Raw genomic sequence first — 15,265 nt, 5'->3', positions numbered from 1 at the left:
TGTTGAGACTAATCTAACAAAACCTTACATGTCACACAATTTAACAAATAAAATTTATATAAAAAAACCTAGTCGTCCCCTCCTATCTCCTCTTCTCTTCTAGGGTTTATAATTTTTTGGTCGTTTAAGCTTGAAATAGTTTAATTTCTTCGGAAATTAGACTATTTCCGACCCTTTAATCTTGTTTTTCTATAGCGTTGCACTTTAGGTTTTAATAAATGTACACGAGTAATGTAGATATTCGTCGTCTCCCTATAGTGGAGTCGTTAGTTTTTGTTAGTTTTGTTGTTTGTTTTTCGTTAGGGTCGTTTATTTGTGTGTCAGGGCTTATAAAAAAAGTAATCATCCTTTGCCTTATTATCACTTCGTTGGTAATCATTTGTTCGGGATCGCAACGGTTGTCGAATTCTCAAATGCGTTCGGCGAACATATAATAATCATCCTTACGGCTACAACAAAACATTAGACCGTGTATCCGAAAGGCTGCGTTTTTCAGCGATGTGTGCAAGGGATGTACCATAGTGCAAGATCTATTCAACGATCATAGTTTTTATGAAGGAAACCTTTATTTGATTCAATTTTATGTATTTGTTAATTTAGATTATATTTGTAGATGCCAAATAGCTTTTTATTAATGAATTGATTTTGTAAAAAAAAAAAAAAAAAAAAAAAAAAAAACATACTAGTACAAGTTATTAGAAAATGACATAGTCAATTAGTCATTATTTCAATGCCTAAGGTTACATTCTGTGTAATAATTTGGGGGCATCAATGAGATCTAAATTCTATTCCCCTCAATTCCATGAAGTTTAGATACACATGCACATGCCTAGGAAAAGATATGTTACATAAGATAAAGCGTAATAAGAAAAGTAGTCGCTAAAAATGTGCTAAGTTGGGGCAAATACCGGTGTGTTTTTAGAGAAGGTATTGGGTGCGAACGTCCGTCCGCAAATTTGGTGCGGGAGACTTGACTGATATATTTTACTTGTTGGCTGATATGTATCATGTGTTGGCTGATATGGTTTTTGTGTTGGCTAATATGTTCCTTTTGTTGGCTGATAATTTTTTTTTTCCTTTTGTTGGCTAATATTAGACATCATTTGGCTTATATGTTTCTTTAGTTGGCTGATATATTTATTTTGTTGGCTAATATGTATATTTTAATTGTTGGCTTATATGTTTCAATTTGTTGGCTGATATTTTTATTTTGTTGACTTACCTTTTGCTTTTGTTTGCTGATTTCATTCTTTTGTTTGTTGATATGCTTCATTTGTTAGCTGATATGTTTCTTCAATTGCCTGATAAGTACCTTTTGTTGGCTGATGTATTCCTCTTGTTGGCTAATATGTATCATTTGTTGGCTAATACGTTTTTATTAATGTCTGATATGTCCTTAATGTTGACTAATATCAGACATCAATTGGCTGATATATTCATTTTAATGACTGATATGCGTCGTATGTTGGCTAATATAATTAACAACATACACTATACTTTCATTTACTTCTTTCTCCTCTAGGCTGATATGCTTTTTAACAACAACAAAAAATAAAGTACAAAGTATAACTATATAAGTTATCACAAAAACATATCAGCCATTCACTTCACCACTTTCTCTCTCCTCCCCTTTAATGGAGGGTTCACCAAAACCCCACTCACCAATCCTCGCGCTACTTTCTCTCTCCTTCACCACTTTCTCTCTCTTCCCCTTCAATGGAGGGTTCATAAAATATTATCTCCGTCACCACTTTCTCTCTCCTCCCCTTTAATGGAGGGTTCACCAAAAACTAGGGGTGGTAATTCGGGTCAGCAGGTCGGGTTCGGGTCAAATTTCGGGTCGATTTCGGGTTATGCTTAGAAACTATTAAAAATAGTGTAAAACTTAATATTATTACGAAATATGAAATTTGGGTCAAATCGGGTCGAATTCTGGTTGTTCGGGTTCGGTTCAGGTCGGGTTCGGGTCTCTCTCAGTAACTTCGGGTCGGGTTCGGGTCGGGTTTTCGTGTCGGGTTAGGGTTTGCCAGCCCTACCAAAAACCCGCTCACCAATCCTCACGCCACCCCACCCCACCGATCCCACCGTCCACCACAACACCAGCCGAACCCACCTAAATCCTTCCTTCCCCCTTACCCCAACCACCCACCTAAATCCACCCAATCCCGATCCCCTACCCTTCCCCCAACCACCCATTGCCGCCACATACCTCACCCCATCCCCTCACCTCAGCCACCCCTTTCGCCGCTTCCCTCATCCCAGCCAACCCTATCGCCCCCTCCCCTTGCATTCATAGCCACCCCCACCCTCATCCCCGTAGCCACCCGACCCACCCCCACCCTCATCTCCAAAGCCACATGAAACCAACCACAAAACCTACGCTAAACATCTCGAAACCCAAAAAATCGGCCATGGGATGGGGTTTTTTGGCGGTTTTTCGATAAGGTGGGTGGGTTTTTCCTGGAATTCGAGGGGTTAGGGTGTTCGATTGGGTGGGATTTTCAGGTCACGGAGAGAGAATAAGAGGGTCGACTAGTGAGATATAGTTGGGAAAGGAAGTGAGATGGGGAGGAGAGGGTGGTCGGAAGTCATGGAGGAGAAAGGGAAGGGAAGAGGAAAGGGGATTTCAGGAGGGGTTTCGGGTAGGGGTTTCAAGGGGAAGTGGAAGGGCGGCGAAAACGGAGGGGAAGGAGGGTTGCTGAAATGGAGGGGATGGGGGGACTGCTGGAAATGGAGGGGATGGTGGCTGCCATTAATGGAGGTGGATGGGGAAGGGCTGTTAAAGGTGAAGGGGTTGTTAAAGGTGAAGGGGCTGATTTAATGGAGGTAGGGAGGGAAAGGAGGCTGATTTAATGGAGGAAAGAGAAAGGAAGGGGAAGGAAAAAAAGTGGAAGGAATTTTTTTTTCTGTTTTTTTCTCTTTTTTTTCTTTTTTTTTTAAAAAAAATTTGGTTCAGTATAAAAAAAAAAAAGCAAAAATAAAATAAAAATTGGACCACTCACGTGGCGACACGTGTCCAGCAACCTACAATAGAAGGTTGTTGACTTTTGTTGACCGGTTTGGGATTGAAGAAAGATAGGCCACCATAAAATTGGGATTATTGAGGAATAATCCAAAATTGGGATTAATGAAACTAAATAGGTGAAAGTTGGGATTAAAAAACTGTATTAATCCATCATATTTTCACAATATGAAAATGTACAAACCTATTTAAACTAATCAATCACTTTGCCTTGATAAAAGACATTGTTGAAGACAAAAATATACTATTTGATAAAATTTTCCTTTTGATAACTACATACAAGGCCATGGACAAACTTGTATATAATATAAGATTAAAAAACCACCTATAGGTTACCATCTCATTATTATTCCCCATCAAGTTAGTCTGGCGCTGCTACATTCTTCCACTGTTCCACTTCTGTCTCTATTTCCATTCCAGTTGCTACATAAATTTTAATAACCATAGGAAAGTGCAGACCTTCTGTTCATCTGAAACTACAAGGCTGAGTGTAATCCTTTGCTAACAAGCTAAGTTGAGAACCTTGTTCCTTCCAGTCGAGAAAATATATGCTTTTATGAATATCCCTAAGGAGAATAAAAATTTTCACCTGCAACAGTCAAGAGATATATTGAAGAAACATTCTTTATATAAACCTCAGTTCTCTATTTCAGAAGGTATTGAAAAGCAATTAAAGATGAAAACAAATTATGATTCATAATACCAATCGAAAATGAAATCTGTAAAATATATAGAAAAAGATACAGAGTACTTCGAATCTAATATCTACCATCAAATTTGTGAAATATCAAATCACATAAAAAAAAAGTATGCACAAAAAACAAAGTAGACAAAAAAATTACATACTCCTGCCAACATAAATAATCAAGAAAAATATGGAAGAGACATTCTTTATATACACCTCAGTTCTCTATTTTAAAAGGTATTGAAAAACAATTAAAGATGTAAAAAAAATTATGATTCATAATACCCAAAAAAAAAATGAAATCTGTAAAATATATAGAAAAAAGATATGGAGTAGTTCGTATCTAATATCTACTATATATCTAAATCTGTAAAATATCAAATCACATGGAAAAATATGCACCAAAAAAAAAGAGTAGACACGAAAATTACTCTTGCCAAAATCTAGCAATGAACCATGGAACTAACATTTCTACCACCAAAATTGATTTTATACTTCATAATTGGAAAAAAACCTGAACTTGCAAAGAACACCATCTCAAAATTCATCCTCAAGCTCGCATTTGGTAACTTACCACGCTTCCCCCCCCTACTCTCAACCGAGCACCACGCAGCAGCCAATCAGCCACCCAAACTCCAACTTCCCTCACACACCCAAAATCGCAACAATCAGCTAAACCCAATTCTCAGCCACGACACCACCCACAAACCAATGACAACAACTCACACCAGCAGCCCTAACTCCCTTAAAGCACTGCCCACTTGCACCACCATCAACTCATAACCACCAACAACCGGCTTCCAACCACGCCTCCACTGCAAACAACCAGCCACCAGCAGCAATTAACACAAGCAGAAGCCCGCATAAAGCCTTAATTAATCAGCCCAAATTTATTCAGTAGTAGATGCAACTAAGTATAGTGCATTTGTGTTTATAAGGACAGAGTTTAAGCATGGCTTTTTGGGTTTAATGGTAGAGAAACAGTAACTGTTGATGAGTCTAAGGAACAAGCAACACAGAGGGCAGTCCATTACTATATGAAAAAGAGAGCCTATACTATATAGTTCTAGGGATAGGTCTATGTATAGTATGTATTATACATTAAAAAAAAAAAAGGTTTTGCTTGCTCATTGACCTTCTTTTTATTGTACATAAAATAATAAAAATTCATCAAATTTTTATGCTTGTACACTTAATGTTTCCCGATTAATTTCACAAGATGGTCATTTGACTCATTTTTAAGGTACAGAAACTGATTTAATGAGGGTAGTTGGCAATATTTGATAGCAAGCTGATATCAAGTAAGAGGAAATTAGTAGGCAATCAATATGCCAATCCTACTGGGAATCTTGATATCCCATCTCTTAATTTAATTTATTTTCCTCATCACCCTTCTGTCTAGCTTCAATTACTATGACCCAGATAGCAAATCAATAATCCCACAATTTCAGAATCTAACTTCAAAGATTAACGCATACTAATTAAAAGAAAGGAAAAAAATTGACAAAAATCAAAGATTAATTGACATGAAATTGGGGAGTGCAGGTAAAAAACAGTTTCTTCATTATCTTAAACAGCCCAGAAACTGAAAGCAAATTAAATAACTGGTATAACTCAATAAATCAATAACCAACTCAGTAATTCATTAAATTAACTCGCTAATTCACCAAATAAATATATGATACTTTGTAAAAAAGCCAGCAATAAGCCTAATCAATACTATATCTAAAGTGACATAGTTACAAGCCGCTGAATGAGAAATCAACCATAGCACATAAAGAATAAGAATGTCATGCTTAAAATTTCTATGTATGAATGCATAGAAAATTCATTCTAAAATTTCTGAAAATAAACTCTCACCAGTTTAACGGGTTCTGCACTTATGCCTTGATGGAATTCAAGCGGCATCTGCTGCTCAATCTGGGGCTCACCAGCGTAGTCACAGTGGAACCTTACCAAAATGCAGGTCATATTGTTAGCATTACACTGGTTATAAGCACTCTTGTTAAATTTCCTAGCAATTGTTTCAGGTTCTTCATCTGCCAGGCCAAGCACTTGAAACAACATCCTGAATTCTTGACCACAAAGCAAGCACAAACAACTCAAGCTAATTGATAGAAAACTTTGAATACAATCTGATACAAAAAAAAAAAAAAAAAAAAAAAAAAAAAAAAAAAAAAAAAGAGAAGAAGAAGAAGAAGAAGAAGAAGACACAGCACATAAGTGAGATAATGGATAATGACAAGACTATGGAAATAAAAATAAATAACTGGTAAATGGCCATATATAGAGAGAGAATATCCTCTTCAAGTAGAAAATAGAATCACTAAAAGAACCAAGAATATTACTCTTTTACCTAGCAGATCCTGCTGAAACAGAACACATTCAACATAATATACTTAAAAGTAGTCTAGCTTTAATGTTCAATAAATCTCAAATTTATTTTGGAAGATATCAAAATATAAGCATATAGCAGATTAATTGTTTAAAGCATACCTCATTTGGGACAGTATCCCAAAGGTCGTCGCAGGAAAGCACAAGAAATTCAAGCTCCTTGTCGAATTCTTGTTCCGGAGACAGTAAATTAATTATTAATGAATGTTTTTTTGTCAATCCCCTACACGCAACGGCTAGGAAACCAGGCACTCACTTTTGCAAGCTGCTTCATCATCCAGAAGAACATAAGTAACAGATCCCAAGAGGATAAAAGTTAAAACACAGGACAAGATCCACTATTGCGGAAGCAGATGCACAATAACTCAATAAGTATAGATCCTAAATTCCTAATCTCACAGTAATAAAAAAAAAAAACTTCATGTCAATCTGTTACTTATCCAGTTAAACTTTTGATCTCAGCTTCCAATATAGAAACTTCCTATTGTAAATGCTTAACCAACTGCTGGTTTGTAACAACATGGTCAGAGAATATTGCTTGCTTATTAGATGAAGACTTTCAGATCATAAAGCAAAAATAAAGCATAGAGGACCAAGAAACCTATGCATGATGTCAGCTGCATTGCAAAATAAAACCATTGAAATGATATTATATTGTCAAGCCGAGTACTGTTCATAGACACCCCGAGCTCTAATTTCACCCACGTCGATTTTCTAATTACACTGGGTTTTAGTTCCCCTCAACTTCCTGATAAATCAAGCAATAAAATCAAAATTATGATCGAAAAAAACCAAAGGTGAACTGATGTTTCAGCATGATCAGATTGGAGCAAGGGTGGGTTTGGTTGGACAAAAATCAATTTCAAATAGGAATGAGTTTTAATAGAAAAAAGAAACACTTTCAAGGGAAAATGCAATAGAAGACATATTTTTCCTGATTGAGTCACTATGTTATTTCACTTACTTGAACATACCCAAAAGTGTAGATAGGATATGGTGTGTGACATCTAGTTATTCTAAGGTCTTTAGGTATTTTTGAAGTATTCCCAGTATTTTTGAATTCTTACTCCCATGTATGACACACGTAAGGCTAGGCCATATGCAAGCTAGGTAGGGTATATATTATCAATAACAACCAAAATTTCACATCATGATTCATGAGTCGAGGAAAAATAATAATGATGAGGAACAAGAATGCAATTATTCCCATGATGCTCTTCAGAAAGTTTGCAGACATATCCCATAATAAAACTTATTCTCCTCTTTTTCCATGATGAAACAACATGATCTAAAATCAAAGGATTGGGTTCAGAAATTGAGTTGTAGAGATATGACAGAATATGTGCCTAAGCAACTAAGCAAGCATTTATTGTTAAACATGATGATACAAACACAATAAACAGAAAATTGAGAAGAAAATAGTTGTTACGGCATCAGTATATTAGCCATACCTTATTTGCAACCAGACCCTGTGCAAGATACGGCTTTTCATAACACAAGGTACGAAAACCATAAGCAAGTTGTGCATCCATACCTGTATAGACAAACAAGAGAAATAACTTAATTAAGACTATATCTGAAAATAAATTCTCCAAAAATGCATGATACTTAATAGAATCTAAAAGCCTTTTTCCAAGTAGTTGACATGATTAAGCAAGGTGATCCATAACTGTTATATTTCTGCAGCAATCCTAGTGAGCATACTGTAGAGTGATTGACCCTTTTAAAACCAATTACATAGTCTTATCTTTTTGTTTTTTCCTTAAATCCTCCAAAACCCACTATCATTCTCTCTGATAAGTTAAAACACCCGAAGCGAAAGTGGAAAAATAAAAGAAGTGAAACCCAAAATTTTGAAGTTTTCCGATGAAAATCAACCAAAAACAAAATGTAAAATCAAGTAACAAATCTGGCCATAAACCCACTTTTAATAAGCAAAATTCAACTAAACAAAGAAAACAAATTCACGAGTACATTAGGAGAAAAAAAAAACCTTTATGAACGATATCAAACCAATAAAATCAATCAGAAATAACATAGCCATATTCGATAACCCAAAAAGATACGAAACACCCACCCAACAAACAATAACAGCAAAAATTGTTTGGATATGCTCAATTTAACATACCCAAAACAAAATTATTAAAAAAAAAACCTGCAAAAGGTTACTAATTCATACAGGAAGAAAACCCAAAAATCGAATGAAAAAGGATCAAATTCATCAATGTAAATCAATCGATCTATTAAACCACAAATTTAAAAATAAGACAAAGGAAATGAAAAAGTTGCTAACCTGTTCGTTCAAAATTCGAATTAATTCAACACCAAACCCCAAAAAAAAAATTAAATAAAACTCCAACAAAGTTAAAAGTATAAAAGAGAACGGAATTACCTTTGGAGGTAAGTTGAAGACCAAACCTTTGCGCTCCATACTTGTACGAAACCTTAATTAGGGTATTTTTAGAGGAAAAGAGTGTGAAAGAATGGTGAATTGGCCAGACAGAGGAGAGAGGAAAGGTCGAAAGAGAGAGAGAAAAAAGGTCTAAGATCAGTCATGTAACCCCACTTAAGAAAAAAAAAATCAGTTATGTAAGTAGATACGTATGTATGATTTTAAAACATCATCCAACTTTCTATGATTTTTTATTAGCCATATAGTGAAATTTTCGTAAAAACAAACTAAATGATTAAAGAATAAAATTTTGATTTCCATAAGAGTAATGCAATGTATATAGTGTATTTCACAATACTTAGTAAAGAATTAAACTAATTAAGACATTGTTTGAAATAAAAAGAACGAAACATAATGATTGAGTTATCCTAAGTAGTAATTTCCAATCTATCACTCGAATGCCCATTGATTCTCCCTTCGAACTTCTTCCTTTTCTTCGGGTGTAAAATCATTCACGATGTTGAAGTGCTTCCTTATCTCTTCCGGTGATTTTCCTATAATCATTTCGGCCACACATCGGCAAGTTAAATCAAGCAATCCCTTGATATCCATGTAGTTTGCAGCCTACAATTCATCAACAAAATAATAATTAATTCTTCATTAGTTAACCACATAGTTCTTAAAAAATAAAAATAAAATAAAAAATTGCATACCAATGGCAAATAAAAATACTTTCACAAATAATCAACAAATCTTAAAATATAATTTAAATATAGATAACCGTACTTTAAATATTATAGATTTCAAAACCTTAAATTTGAACCGTAACACTTAAAAAAAATAGACTTAATAATGATAATAACACTTATAACGCATTAACACATATTAGCCCTGATCATATAATCAAGCAACAAAATAAATAGAAACAAACGAAAGAAAAAGAAAGAAAATAAAGTCAATCACAATTCAACTAAAATAAAGAAAATAGATCAAAGTAAAAGAAATTTCTTACAAGAATAAGATCAAAGAGGGTGTTTTGGTCGACATTAAGGAACTCCTTATCCCATTGCTTGAGATCATCATCAGACATTACAGATACAGAGTTATCGGCAACAACGTGTTTGTTACAATACTCGATAACGTTAGAGAGAATTTTAGAGGTAACATTATGTAGCGGAATAGGATTGGTGTTGTCGCAGAGGTCCTCGATCATGTTCTTGATGGTTTGAGAAAGCATGCTGCCTTTTCGTCAACGTTGAAAGTCTCTTCATCGGAACTCCTAAGGATTATCTTCTTGGAAGAAGATGAAGAAGAGGTTGATGCTGCCATTGCTAATTAGGCTAAGAGGTAAAAGATTGAAAGAGTTGAGAAAATTAAAGAGAGTGGAGTTGTTTGTTGTTTGAAATATGAGAGAATATGATGAGAAAACTATGAATTTATAGGAAAAATAAAAAAAAGGTTTTCCGAATTCTAGTCTAATACGGGGTAAGTCCTTGCCCACTAAATTTACATCTACTCGTACTACGATTCTTTCCTCTTTATCTTTTTATAAGTTTTTAGTAAAAAGATAATTTTTTTAGATTTTTATTATTATTTTTTTAAAATTATACTTACTAAGTATTCCATGTAATCACGATTTAATATGAGTAATATTAAAAAAAAAATTAAGTAACCAAAATGAGCAGCTGTAATATCTTTTTAAATCGCCAAACCTCAACACATAACTAACAAACCGTCGACTCTAAGAATTAAATACCGAGAAACTTCACAAACGAGAACATTTACAACCTTCCTGAGTCGCCAAAACTTCGATGCAGAACTAACGGTCACCGTCCGGCTATCGGCTATACACGCTCCGGGAATGTATGGTACACAAAAAAACCAAACCAAACCAAAACGGTAAAGTGTGGGCTACAAAAGGCAAACAAAAAAGTACTTCACCCAAATAACAAAGCCAGTAAATCTATTGGCCTTTTGAAGAACGCTTTTTAGAAGGCAAACAAAGCCGCTTATAGCTGAATCCTTAACCAGCTTCAACTTCTCTCTCTATCTTTCTCTTAATCCCCAAAAACTCAAACTCACTTCTCTCTTTCTCTCTCTACTCTAATCCCTCTTTCTCTCTCCTAATCTCAATTTTAATAATTTTGGGGAAGAAACCGCAAATCAAACCCTAATTCATGCGTTCTTAGGGTTTCCGCGGTTCCAATTTTTAACCCTGATTTCTCGATCTATAGCTTAAATCGACGCTATAGAAGTTGAAATTATACAATAAATTCATGGCTACTACCGTTACTAAGGAGGCGTTGCAACTCCAGCAAGGCCCTCCTTCGTCTTCGGCGGCGGAAGATGAATCTTTGAAGAGGAATACTGATTGTGTTTATTATTTGGCTTCTCCCTTGACCTGTAAAAAGGTATTGTTTGATTTGTTCTAAGTATGATTTTATTGATTTTGAGTTAATTTATTTTATGTGATTTTTGGATTTGTTTTGTGTTTGTTTGATTTCTGTTTTTTGATTGTTCGGTGGTTAAATCTTAGGGATTTGAGTGAAGTATGTTTGATTTGAAGTTGATGATTTTAGGGATTGCGTTTGTTATTGGGTTTGATTTGGATCCACTTTATTTCTCAATTGAACTTGTTTGGTGTTAGGGTTTCGATCTTAATTTTTTTTTTTGAATGTTGATTAATTTTGGTTATCGTCGTTGTCTATCTTGGAATGATTTAGGGTTATGGTTTTAGTGTGATTTTGATTGGCTAGCTTGTGTAAGTTATGAAACAGAAGAGAAAGGTTTCCAATTTTTTTGTTACCTAATCTGTTGGATCTTGATTGATGCATATGTGAAATACGTTATGTATGTTTGTAAAACCAGTAGTTTTATCTGATTTGGTCGTATGCTCTTTACGGAAGCGATACGTTTTGAAGCATAGGCCTAATTGGTATGTATATAACGTCCGAGCTAATGTTATGATGTACTCTTCCCTAATGTTTTGAAGCATAGGCCTAGTTGGTTGTATGATTGGCTGAAATCGGTGGCTCTTTTGCTCTGTTTATCTGACATGCCCTCGGTATTGCTCTGTGTGTCTGCAGGGAGCTGAATGTGAGTATCGACATAGTGAATATGCTCGGATGAACCCAACAGATTGTTGGTACTGGATGAATGGGAACTGCTTGAATCCTAAATGCTCATTTAGGCATCCTGTAAGTTCTTATTCTATGTCAATGTTATGATATACTCTTGCCTAATTGCTTTGTTCACCAGACTGTACTATTACTAATCATCTTTTCCCAATTATTCAGCCTTTGGATGGTTTGGTGGGAAATCAAGTTGATGGGCCTTCTGCTCTTGTACCGCCTGGCCCACCTATGCATTCAGCTCCTCAGAATCCAGCTAAGCAAGGAGTTCCCTGCATTTTCTTTCAGAGGGGACAGTGCTTAAAAGCCGATAGATGCCCTTACATGCATGGCCCAAGTCCTCCTAATACCAAGATTCAACAAGCTCCATCCAGCACTCCTACGCCTGGAGCTCATGCTTTCAAGAAAGCTTTTAGTAGTCTCGAAAAGTGTACACAACCCCAAATGAATTTCCAAGCAAATAAACCTAAGGTTGTTGAAACGCCACATCAAGCTAATGCATTTCCAAAAAATCAGTCCATACGGCCGACGAATGGAGCAACTGTTGGAAAAGGCTATTTACCTCCTAGTGGTGTGACCGCCGTAGGGACTTCTAAATATGGGGAAATAAAACCACCTGTTGACAATGGAAATTCCAGAAGCAGGACTGGACGTGCACATCATGGTCGCTCATATGACGACCATTATTTTCAGAATGGTAGAGATGCTGATGACTCATTGAGGGAATCGTCTCCTGGATTTGATGTACTTGTGGATAATAAAGTCAACGAGGATGAGTTTTATCACAATGAAGATCAGTATGCGAAGATGAGAGGTCGTGACGGAAGAAATCTAAACGAGTTTGACATTGGTCGTCAGGATGATTACGGTTCAGTTGCTGATGTTGAGCCTGAAATTTATCACAATCGACGTGGCTATGATTCATTTGATCGTATGCCGGAGAAGTATGCTCGGGATCATCGTAGGGTATCATCAGAAAGATCACTTGGTGAACCTGCTCACATGGACAGGCGAGGTCCTCCATACAAGTCTGAGAGTCTTGATGTCAATCAAAATTCTGATTTGCGTCATCGTTTATCTAAGCATAGGAGGGTAAATGGCTTGAAGTCGGTAGTTAATTCTGACTACAGCCATGATGATCGTGCTGAGGACCGTGGCTACAGGAGTACTCGGAGGGACTCGCGCCGGTCACCAATACATGAAAGTTCTCGTGGCCACCGTCTTCAGGGTAGAATAAAGCTTCCTAGAAAATCTTCTCCAGTGAGTGTTAATGATATTTACTCAGAGAGAGAGAGTGAAAGAGGGAGGAGCTTTGGAAGATTATCTCCAAGCAGGCAGCAAGTTTCTGGTCAACCAAGTCGTCTTCGAGATAGATTGAGTGGAATAAAACAAGATGAAAGCCGTGAGGGAAGAATGATAAAAGGTCCAGTGATGAGAAAAGATACTGTTCCATCAGTTGATGTCAATTTTGCCGGTCCAAAAAGCTTGTCTGAGCTAAAAGGAACCAAACATACTGATAGCAAGTCACAGCAGCTGAAGAACCAAGAACCAGTTTCAGGGGGGAAGTTGAGAGACACAGTCTTAGCCAGTTCTATTGGAACTGAGGGTAATATTGCGTTTGCTGGGCCCAAGCCATTAAGTGAGATTTTGAAGAGAAAAAGAACTGCTTCTACTGGTGGTACAAGTTCCGACGATAAAGAAGAAATCAAGGATAATGAAAATGATGTAAACTTGACGAGCAGTCCCTCAAATTCTGCTGCGGATACAAGAAAACAAGTCGCCTCTCACTCTGCTGATGAACAAGCAAAGGCCAGTAAAGTAGAGAACAAGATACTGGAGGTTGAGGCAGATGAAGAAGAAGGTGAAATTTCAAATAAGAAGATAAAGTCAAATGGTGACAGTGAATCTCCCTCACTTGACGACAATAAACAACCTGAAGCAGAAGAGGCTTTGGTTGTAGCTGATGGTGAAGAGCATGAATTTGATGAAGAGTATGATCATGGGGATGATGGGGAATATGAATATGAACAGGATGACGGAGAAGGGTATCATCTGAATGATGGTGAAACTGGTGACCTTGAAGAGGAGTTCATGGATGAAGACGATGGAGATGATTTCGCAAAGAAACTCGGTGTTTCTTTCTAAAATAGAACTCCTGCCTTAATCATTGATTCTGCTTCTAGTTAAGTTTATTCAGCTCTCATCTGTTTTTTCTCCTTGTATGTTCTTCTATTTGTATTATACTGTTCTAAAGGGAAAATTTTCTATTTTGTGGAGCCTTCAATAGTTCCCCCTTTTTTCTGTAGACATCATTGTAACATTAGAGTTAATGAATGAAATTTTTAGTAGCTTGATTCCATTTTACAATAAGATTCGCAATGATTTGTTGTTATGATGGCTCTAATTTGTAGGACACCATGGTTGTTCTTGAAATCTTGACATTAGAAATCGATCATCAGTTATGGCAATATAGCCTCATTTAGACAGTGTATTCGTTTCAGTTGTCATCCTGATTCCTGAAAGTACTTCTGAATTCAAAAGTGGAAGATGGTAGTGTGACGGTCATTGTTCCACGGAATAATGCTTGTACTATTTTGAGCAATGTTTCATTATAATTTGCTGGATTGTGAAGGCAGCTTGAACTGCTGGTCTGAAACATGTTCTGCTGCTTTTCTTTATGTCTTACCATATAATAAGCAGATATGGTATGTTTATGTTGTCTCTTCCTATTTTGAAACAATTAAAGCAGTCAAAAAACATATTACCATTTTCAGGATTTCTTTGTCAACTTACTAGTTTAAATTATACGGAGTGATGGAGTATCATCACAATAATTATATTAGGACTCAGGATTTGGGAGCATACAGAACACAAATCTGTACTAATTAGTAATTACTCCCATTCAAAGTATATTATTGGTAGAATATTTATTTGTTAATTAATTCAAATCGAGTATATATAATACGAAGTACAAAAATGTAACAATTAACTTTTTAATGTTGGTGTTAAAATGTTGTGTGATAATTAACCAAAAACAATCTATACGCGTGTACTTTGGGTGAAATTTGCAGCCATTGTTAAGCTAGCTTGGAAAAGCTGGAAAACTCGCTTCATGACGACGATAGATCCAAATATTACTAAGTACGGAGTGTTTGATACTGTGCAAACAATTTGACAAGTGTGTGATAACAATTTGACAATGTACCCGAGGAGAAGCTACACCAAAATCCACAATTTTGTATTTGAGTCCATTAATAAAAACAAAAGTTTGAGTGGGTGTTACACAGTACAATTGGTATATTGGATTGATATAATGATTTCCTAAGATATTTATTACGGAGTACACTTATTAGTACGACTTATTTGATAGGTGATTATAAATTGTGGGTGTGGTAATAACGGACTACTCCTTTTAAGTTTTAAGAATTTCAGTACACTTAATGCCACCTTCAAATTACTAATTATAGATGGTAATGATGGTTTATGAAGAAAATGAGGTAATTGAGCATGCATTAGCACTATCACAAGTGTTAAGTGAAATGAGACTTTTATTTAGGAACAAAGAGAGTATAATATTCAATTTTTATCATGAATTGGTCACGACTCACATCTTACATAGGAGGCTTTGTGTTTCCAACAAT

At 35.8% G+C, this 15,265-nt stretch overlaps 1 protein-coding gene and 1 pseudogene across 1 annotated transcript; one reads left to right on the top strand and one right to left on the bottom strand.

Annotated features, from left to right (window-relative positions):
- Positions 1–2,938: 2,938 nt before the first annotated feature.
- On the bottom strand, positions 2,939–10,353 carry LOC110695048 (annotated as a pseudogene).
- A 122-nt stretch (positions 10,354–10,475) lies between these two features.
- On the top strand, positions 10,476–13,994 carry LOC110695047 (zinc finger CCCH domain-containing protein 17-like). Its single transcript, XM_021872241.1, has 3 exons — positions 10,476–10,904; positions 11,580–11,690; positions 11,790–13,994. The coding sequence occupies exons 1-3, from the start codon at positions 10,770–10,772 to the stop codon at positions 13,767–13,769; spliced, it is 2,226 nt and encodes a 741-aa protein (XP_021727933.1). The 5' UTR covers positions 10,476–10,769; the 3' UTR covers positions 13,770–13,994.
- Positions 13,995–15,265: the final 1,271 nt, after the last annotated feature.

This window comes from Chenopodium quinoa, unplaced genomic scaffold, assembly GCF_001683475.1.
Source record: "Chenopodium quinoa cultivar QQ74 unplaced genomic scaffold, ASM168347v1, whole genome shotgun sequence".
NCBI classification, from domain to species: Eukaryota; Viridiplantae; Streptophyta; class Magnoliopsida; order Caryophyllales; family Amaranthaceae; genus Chenopodium; species Chenopodium quinoa.
Note: the sequence above shows the minus strand (reverse complement) of the source record. Positions and strands in the feature narration are given on the sequence as shown.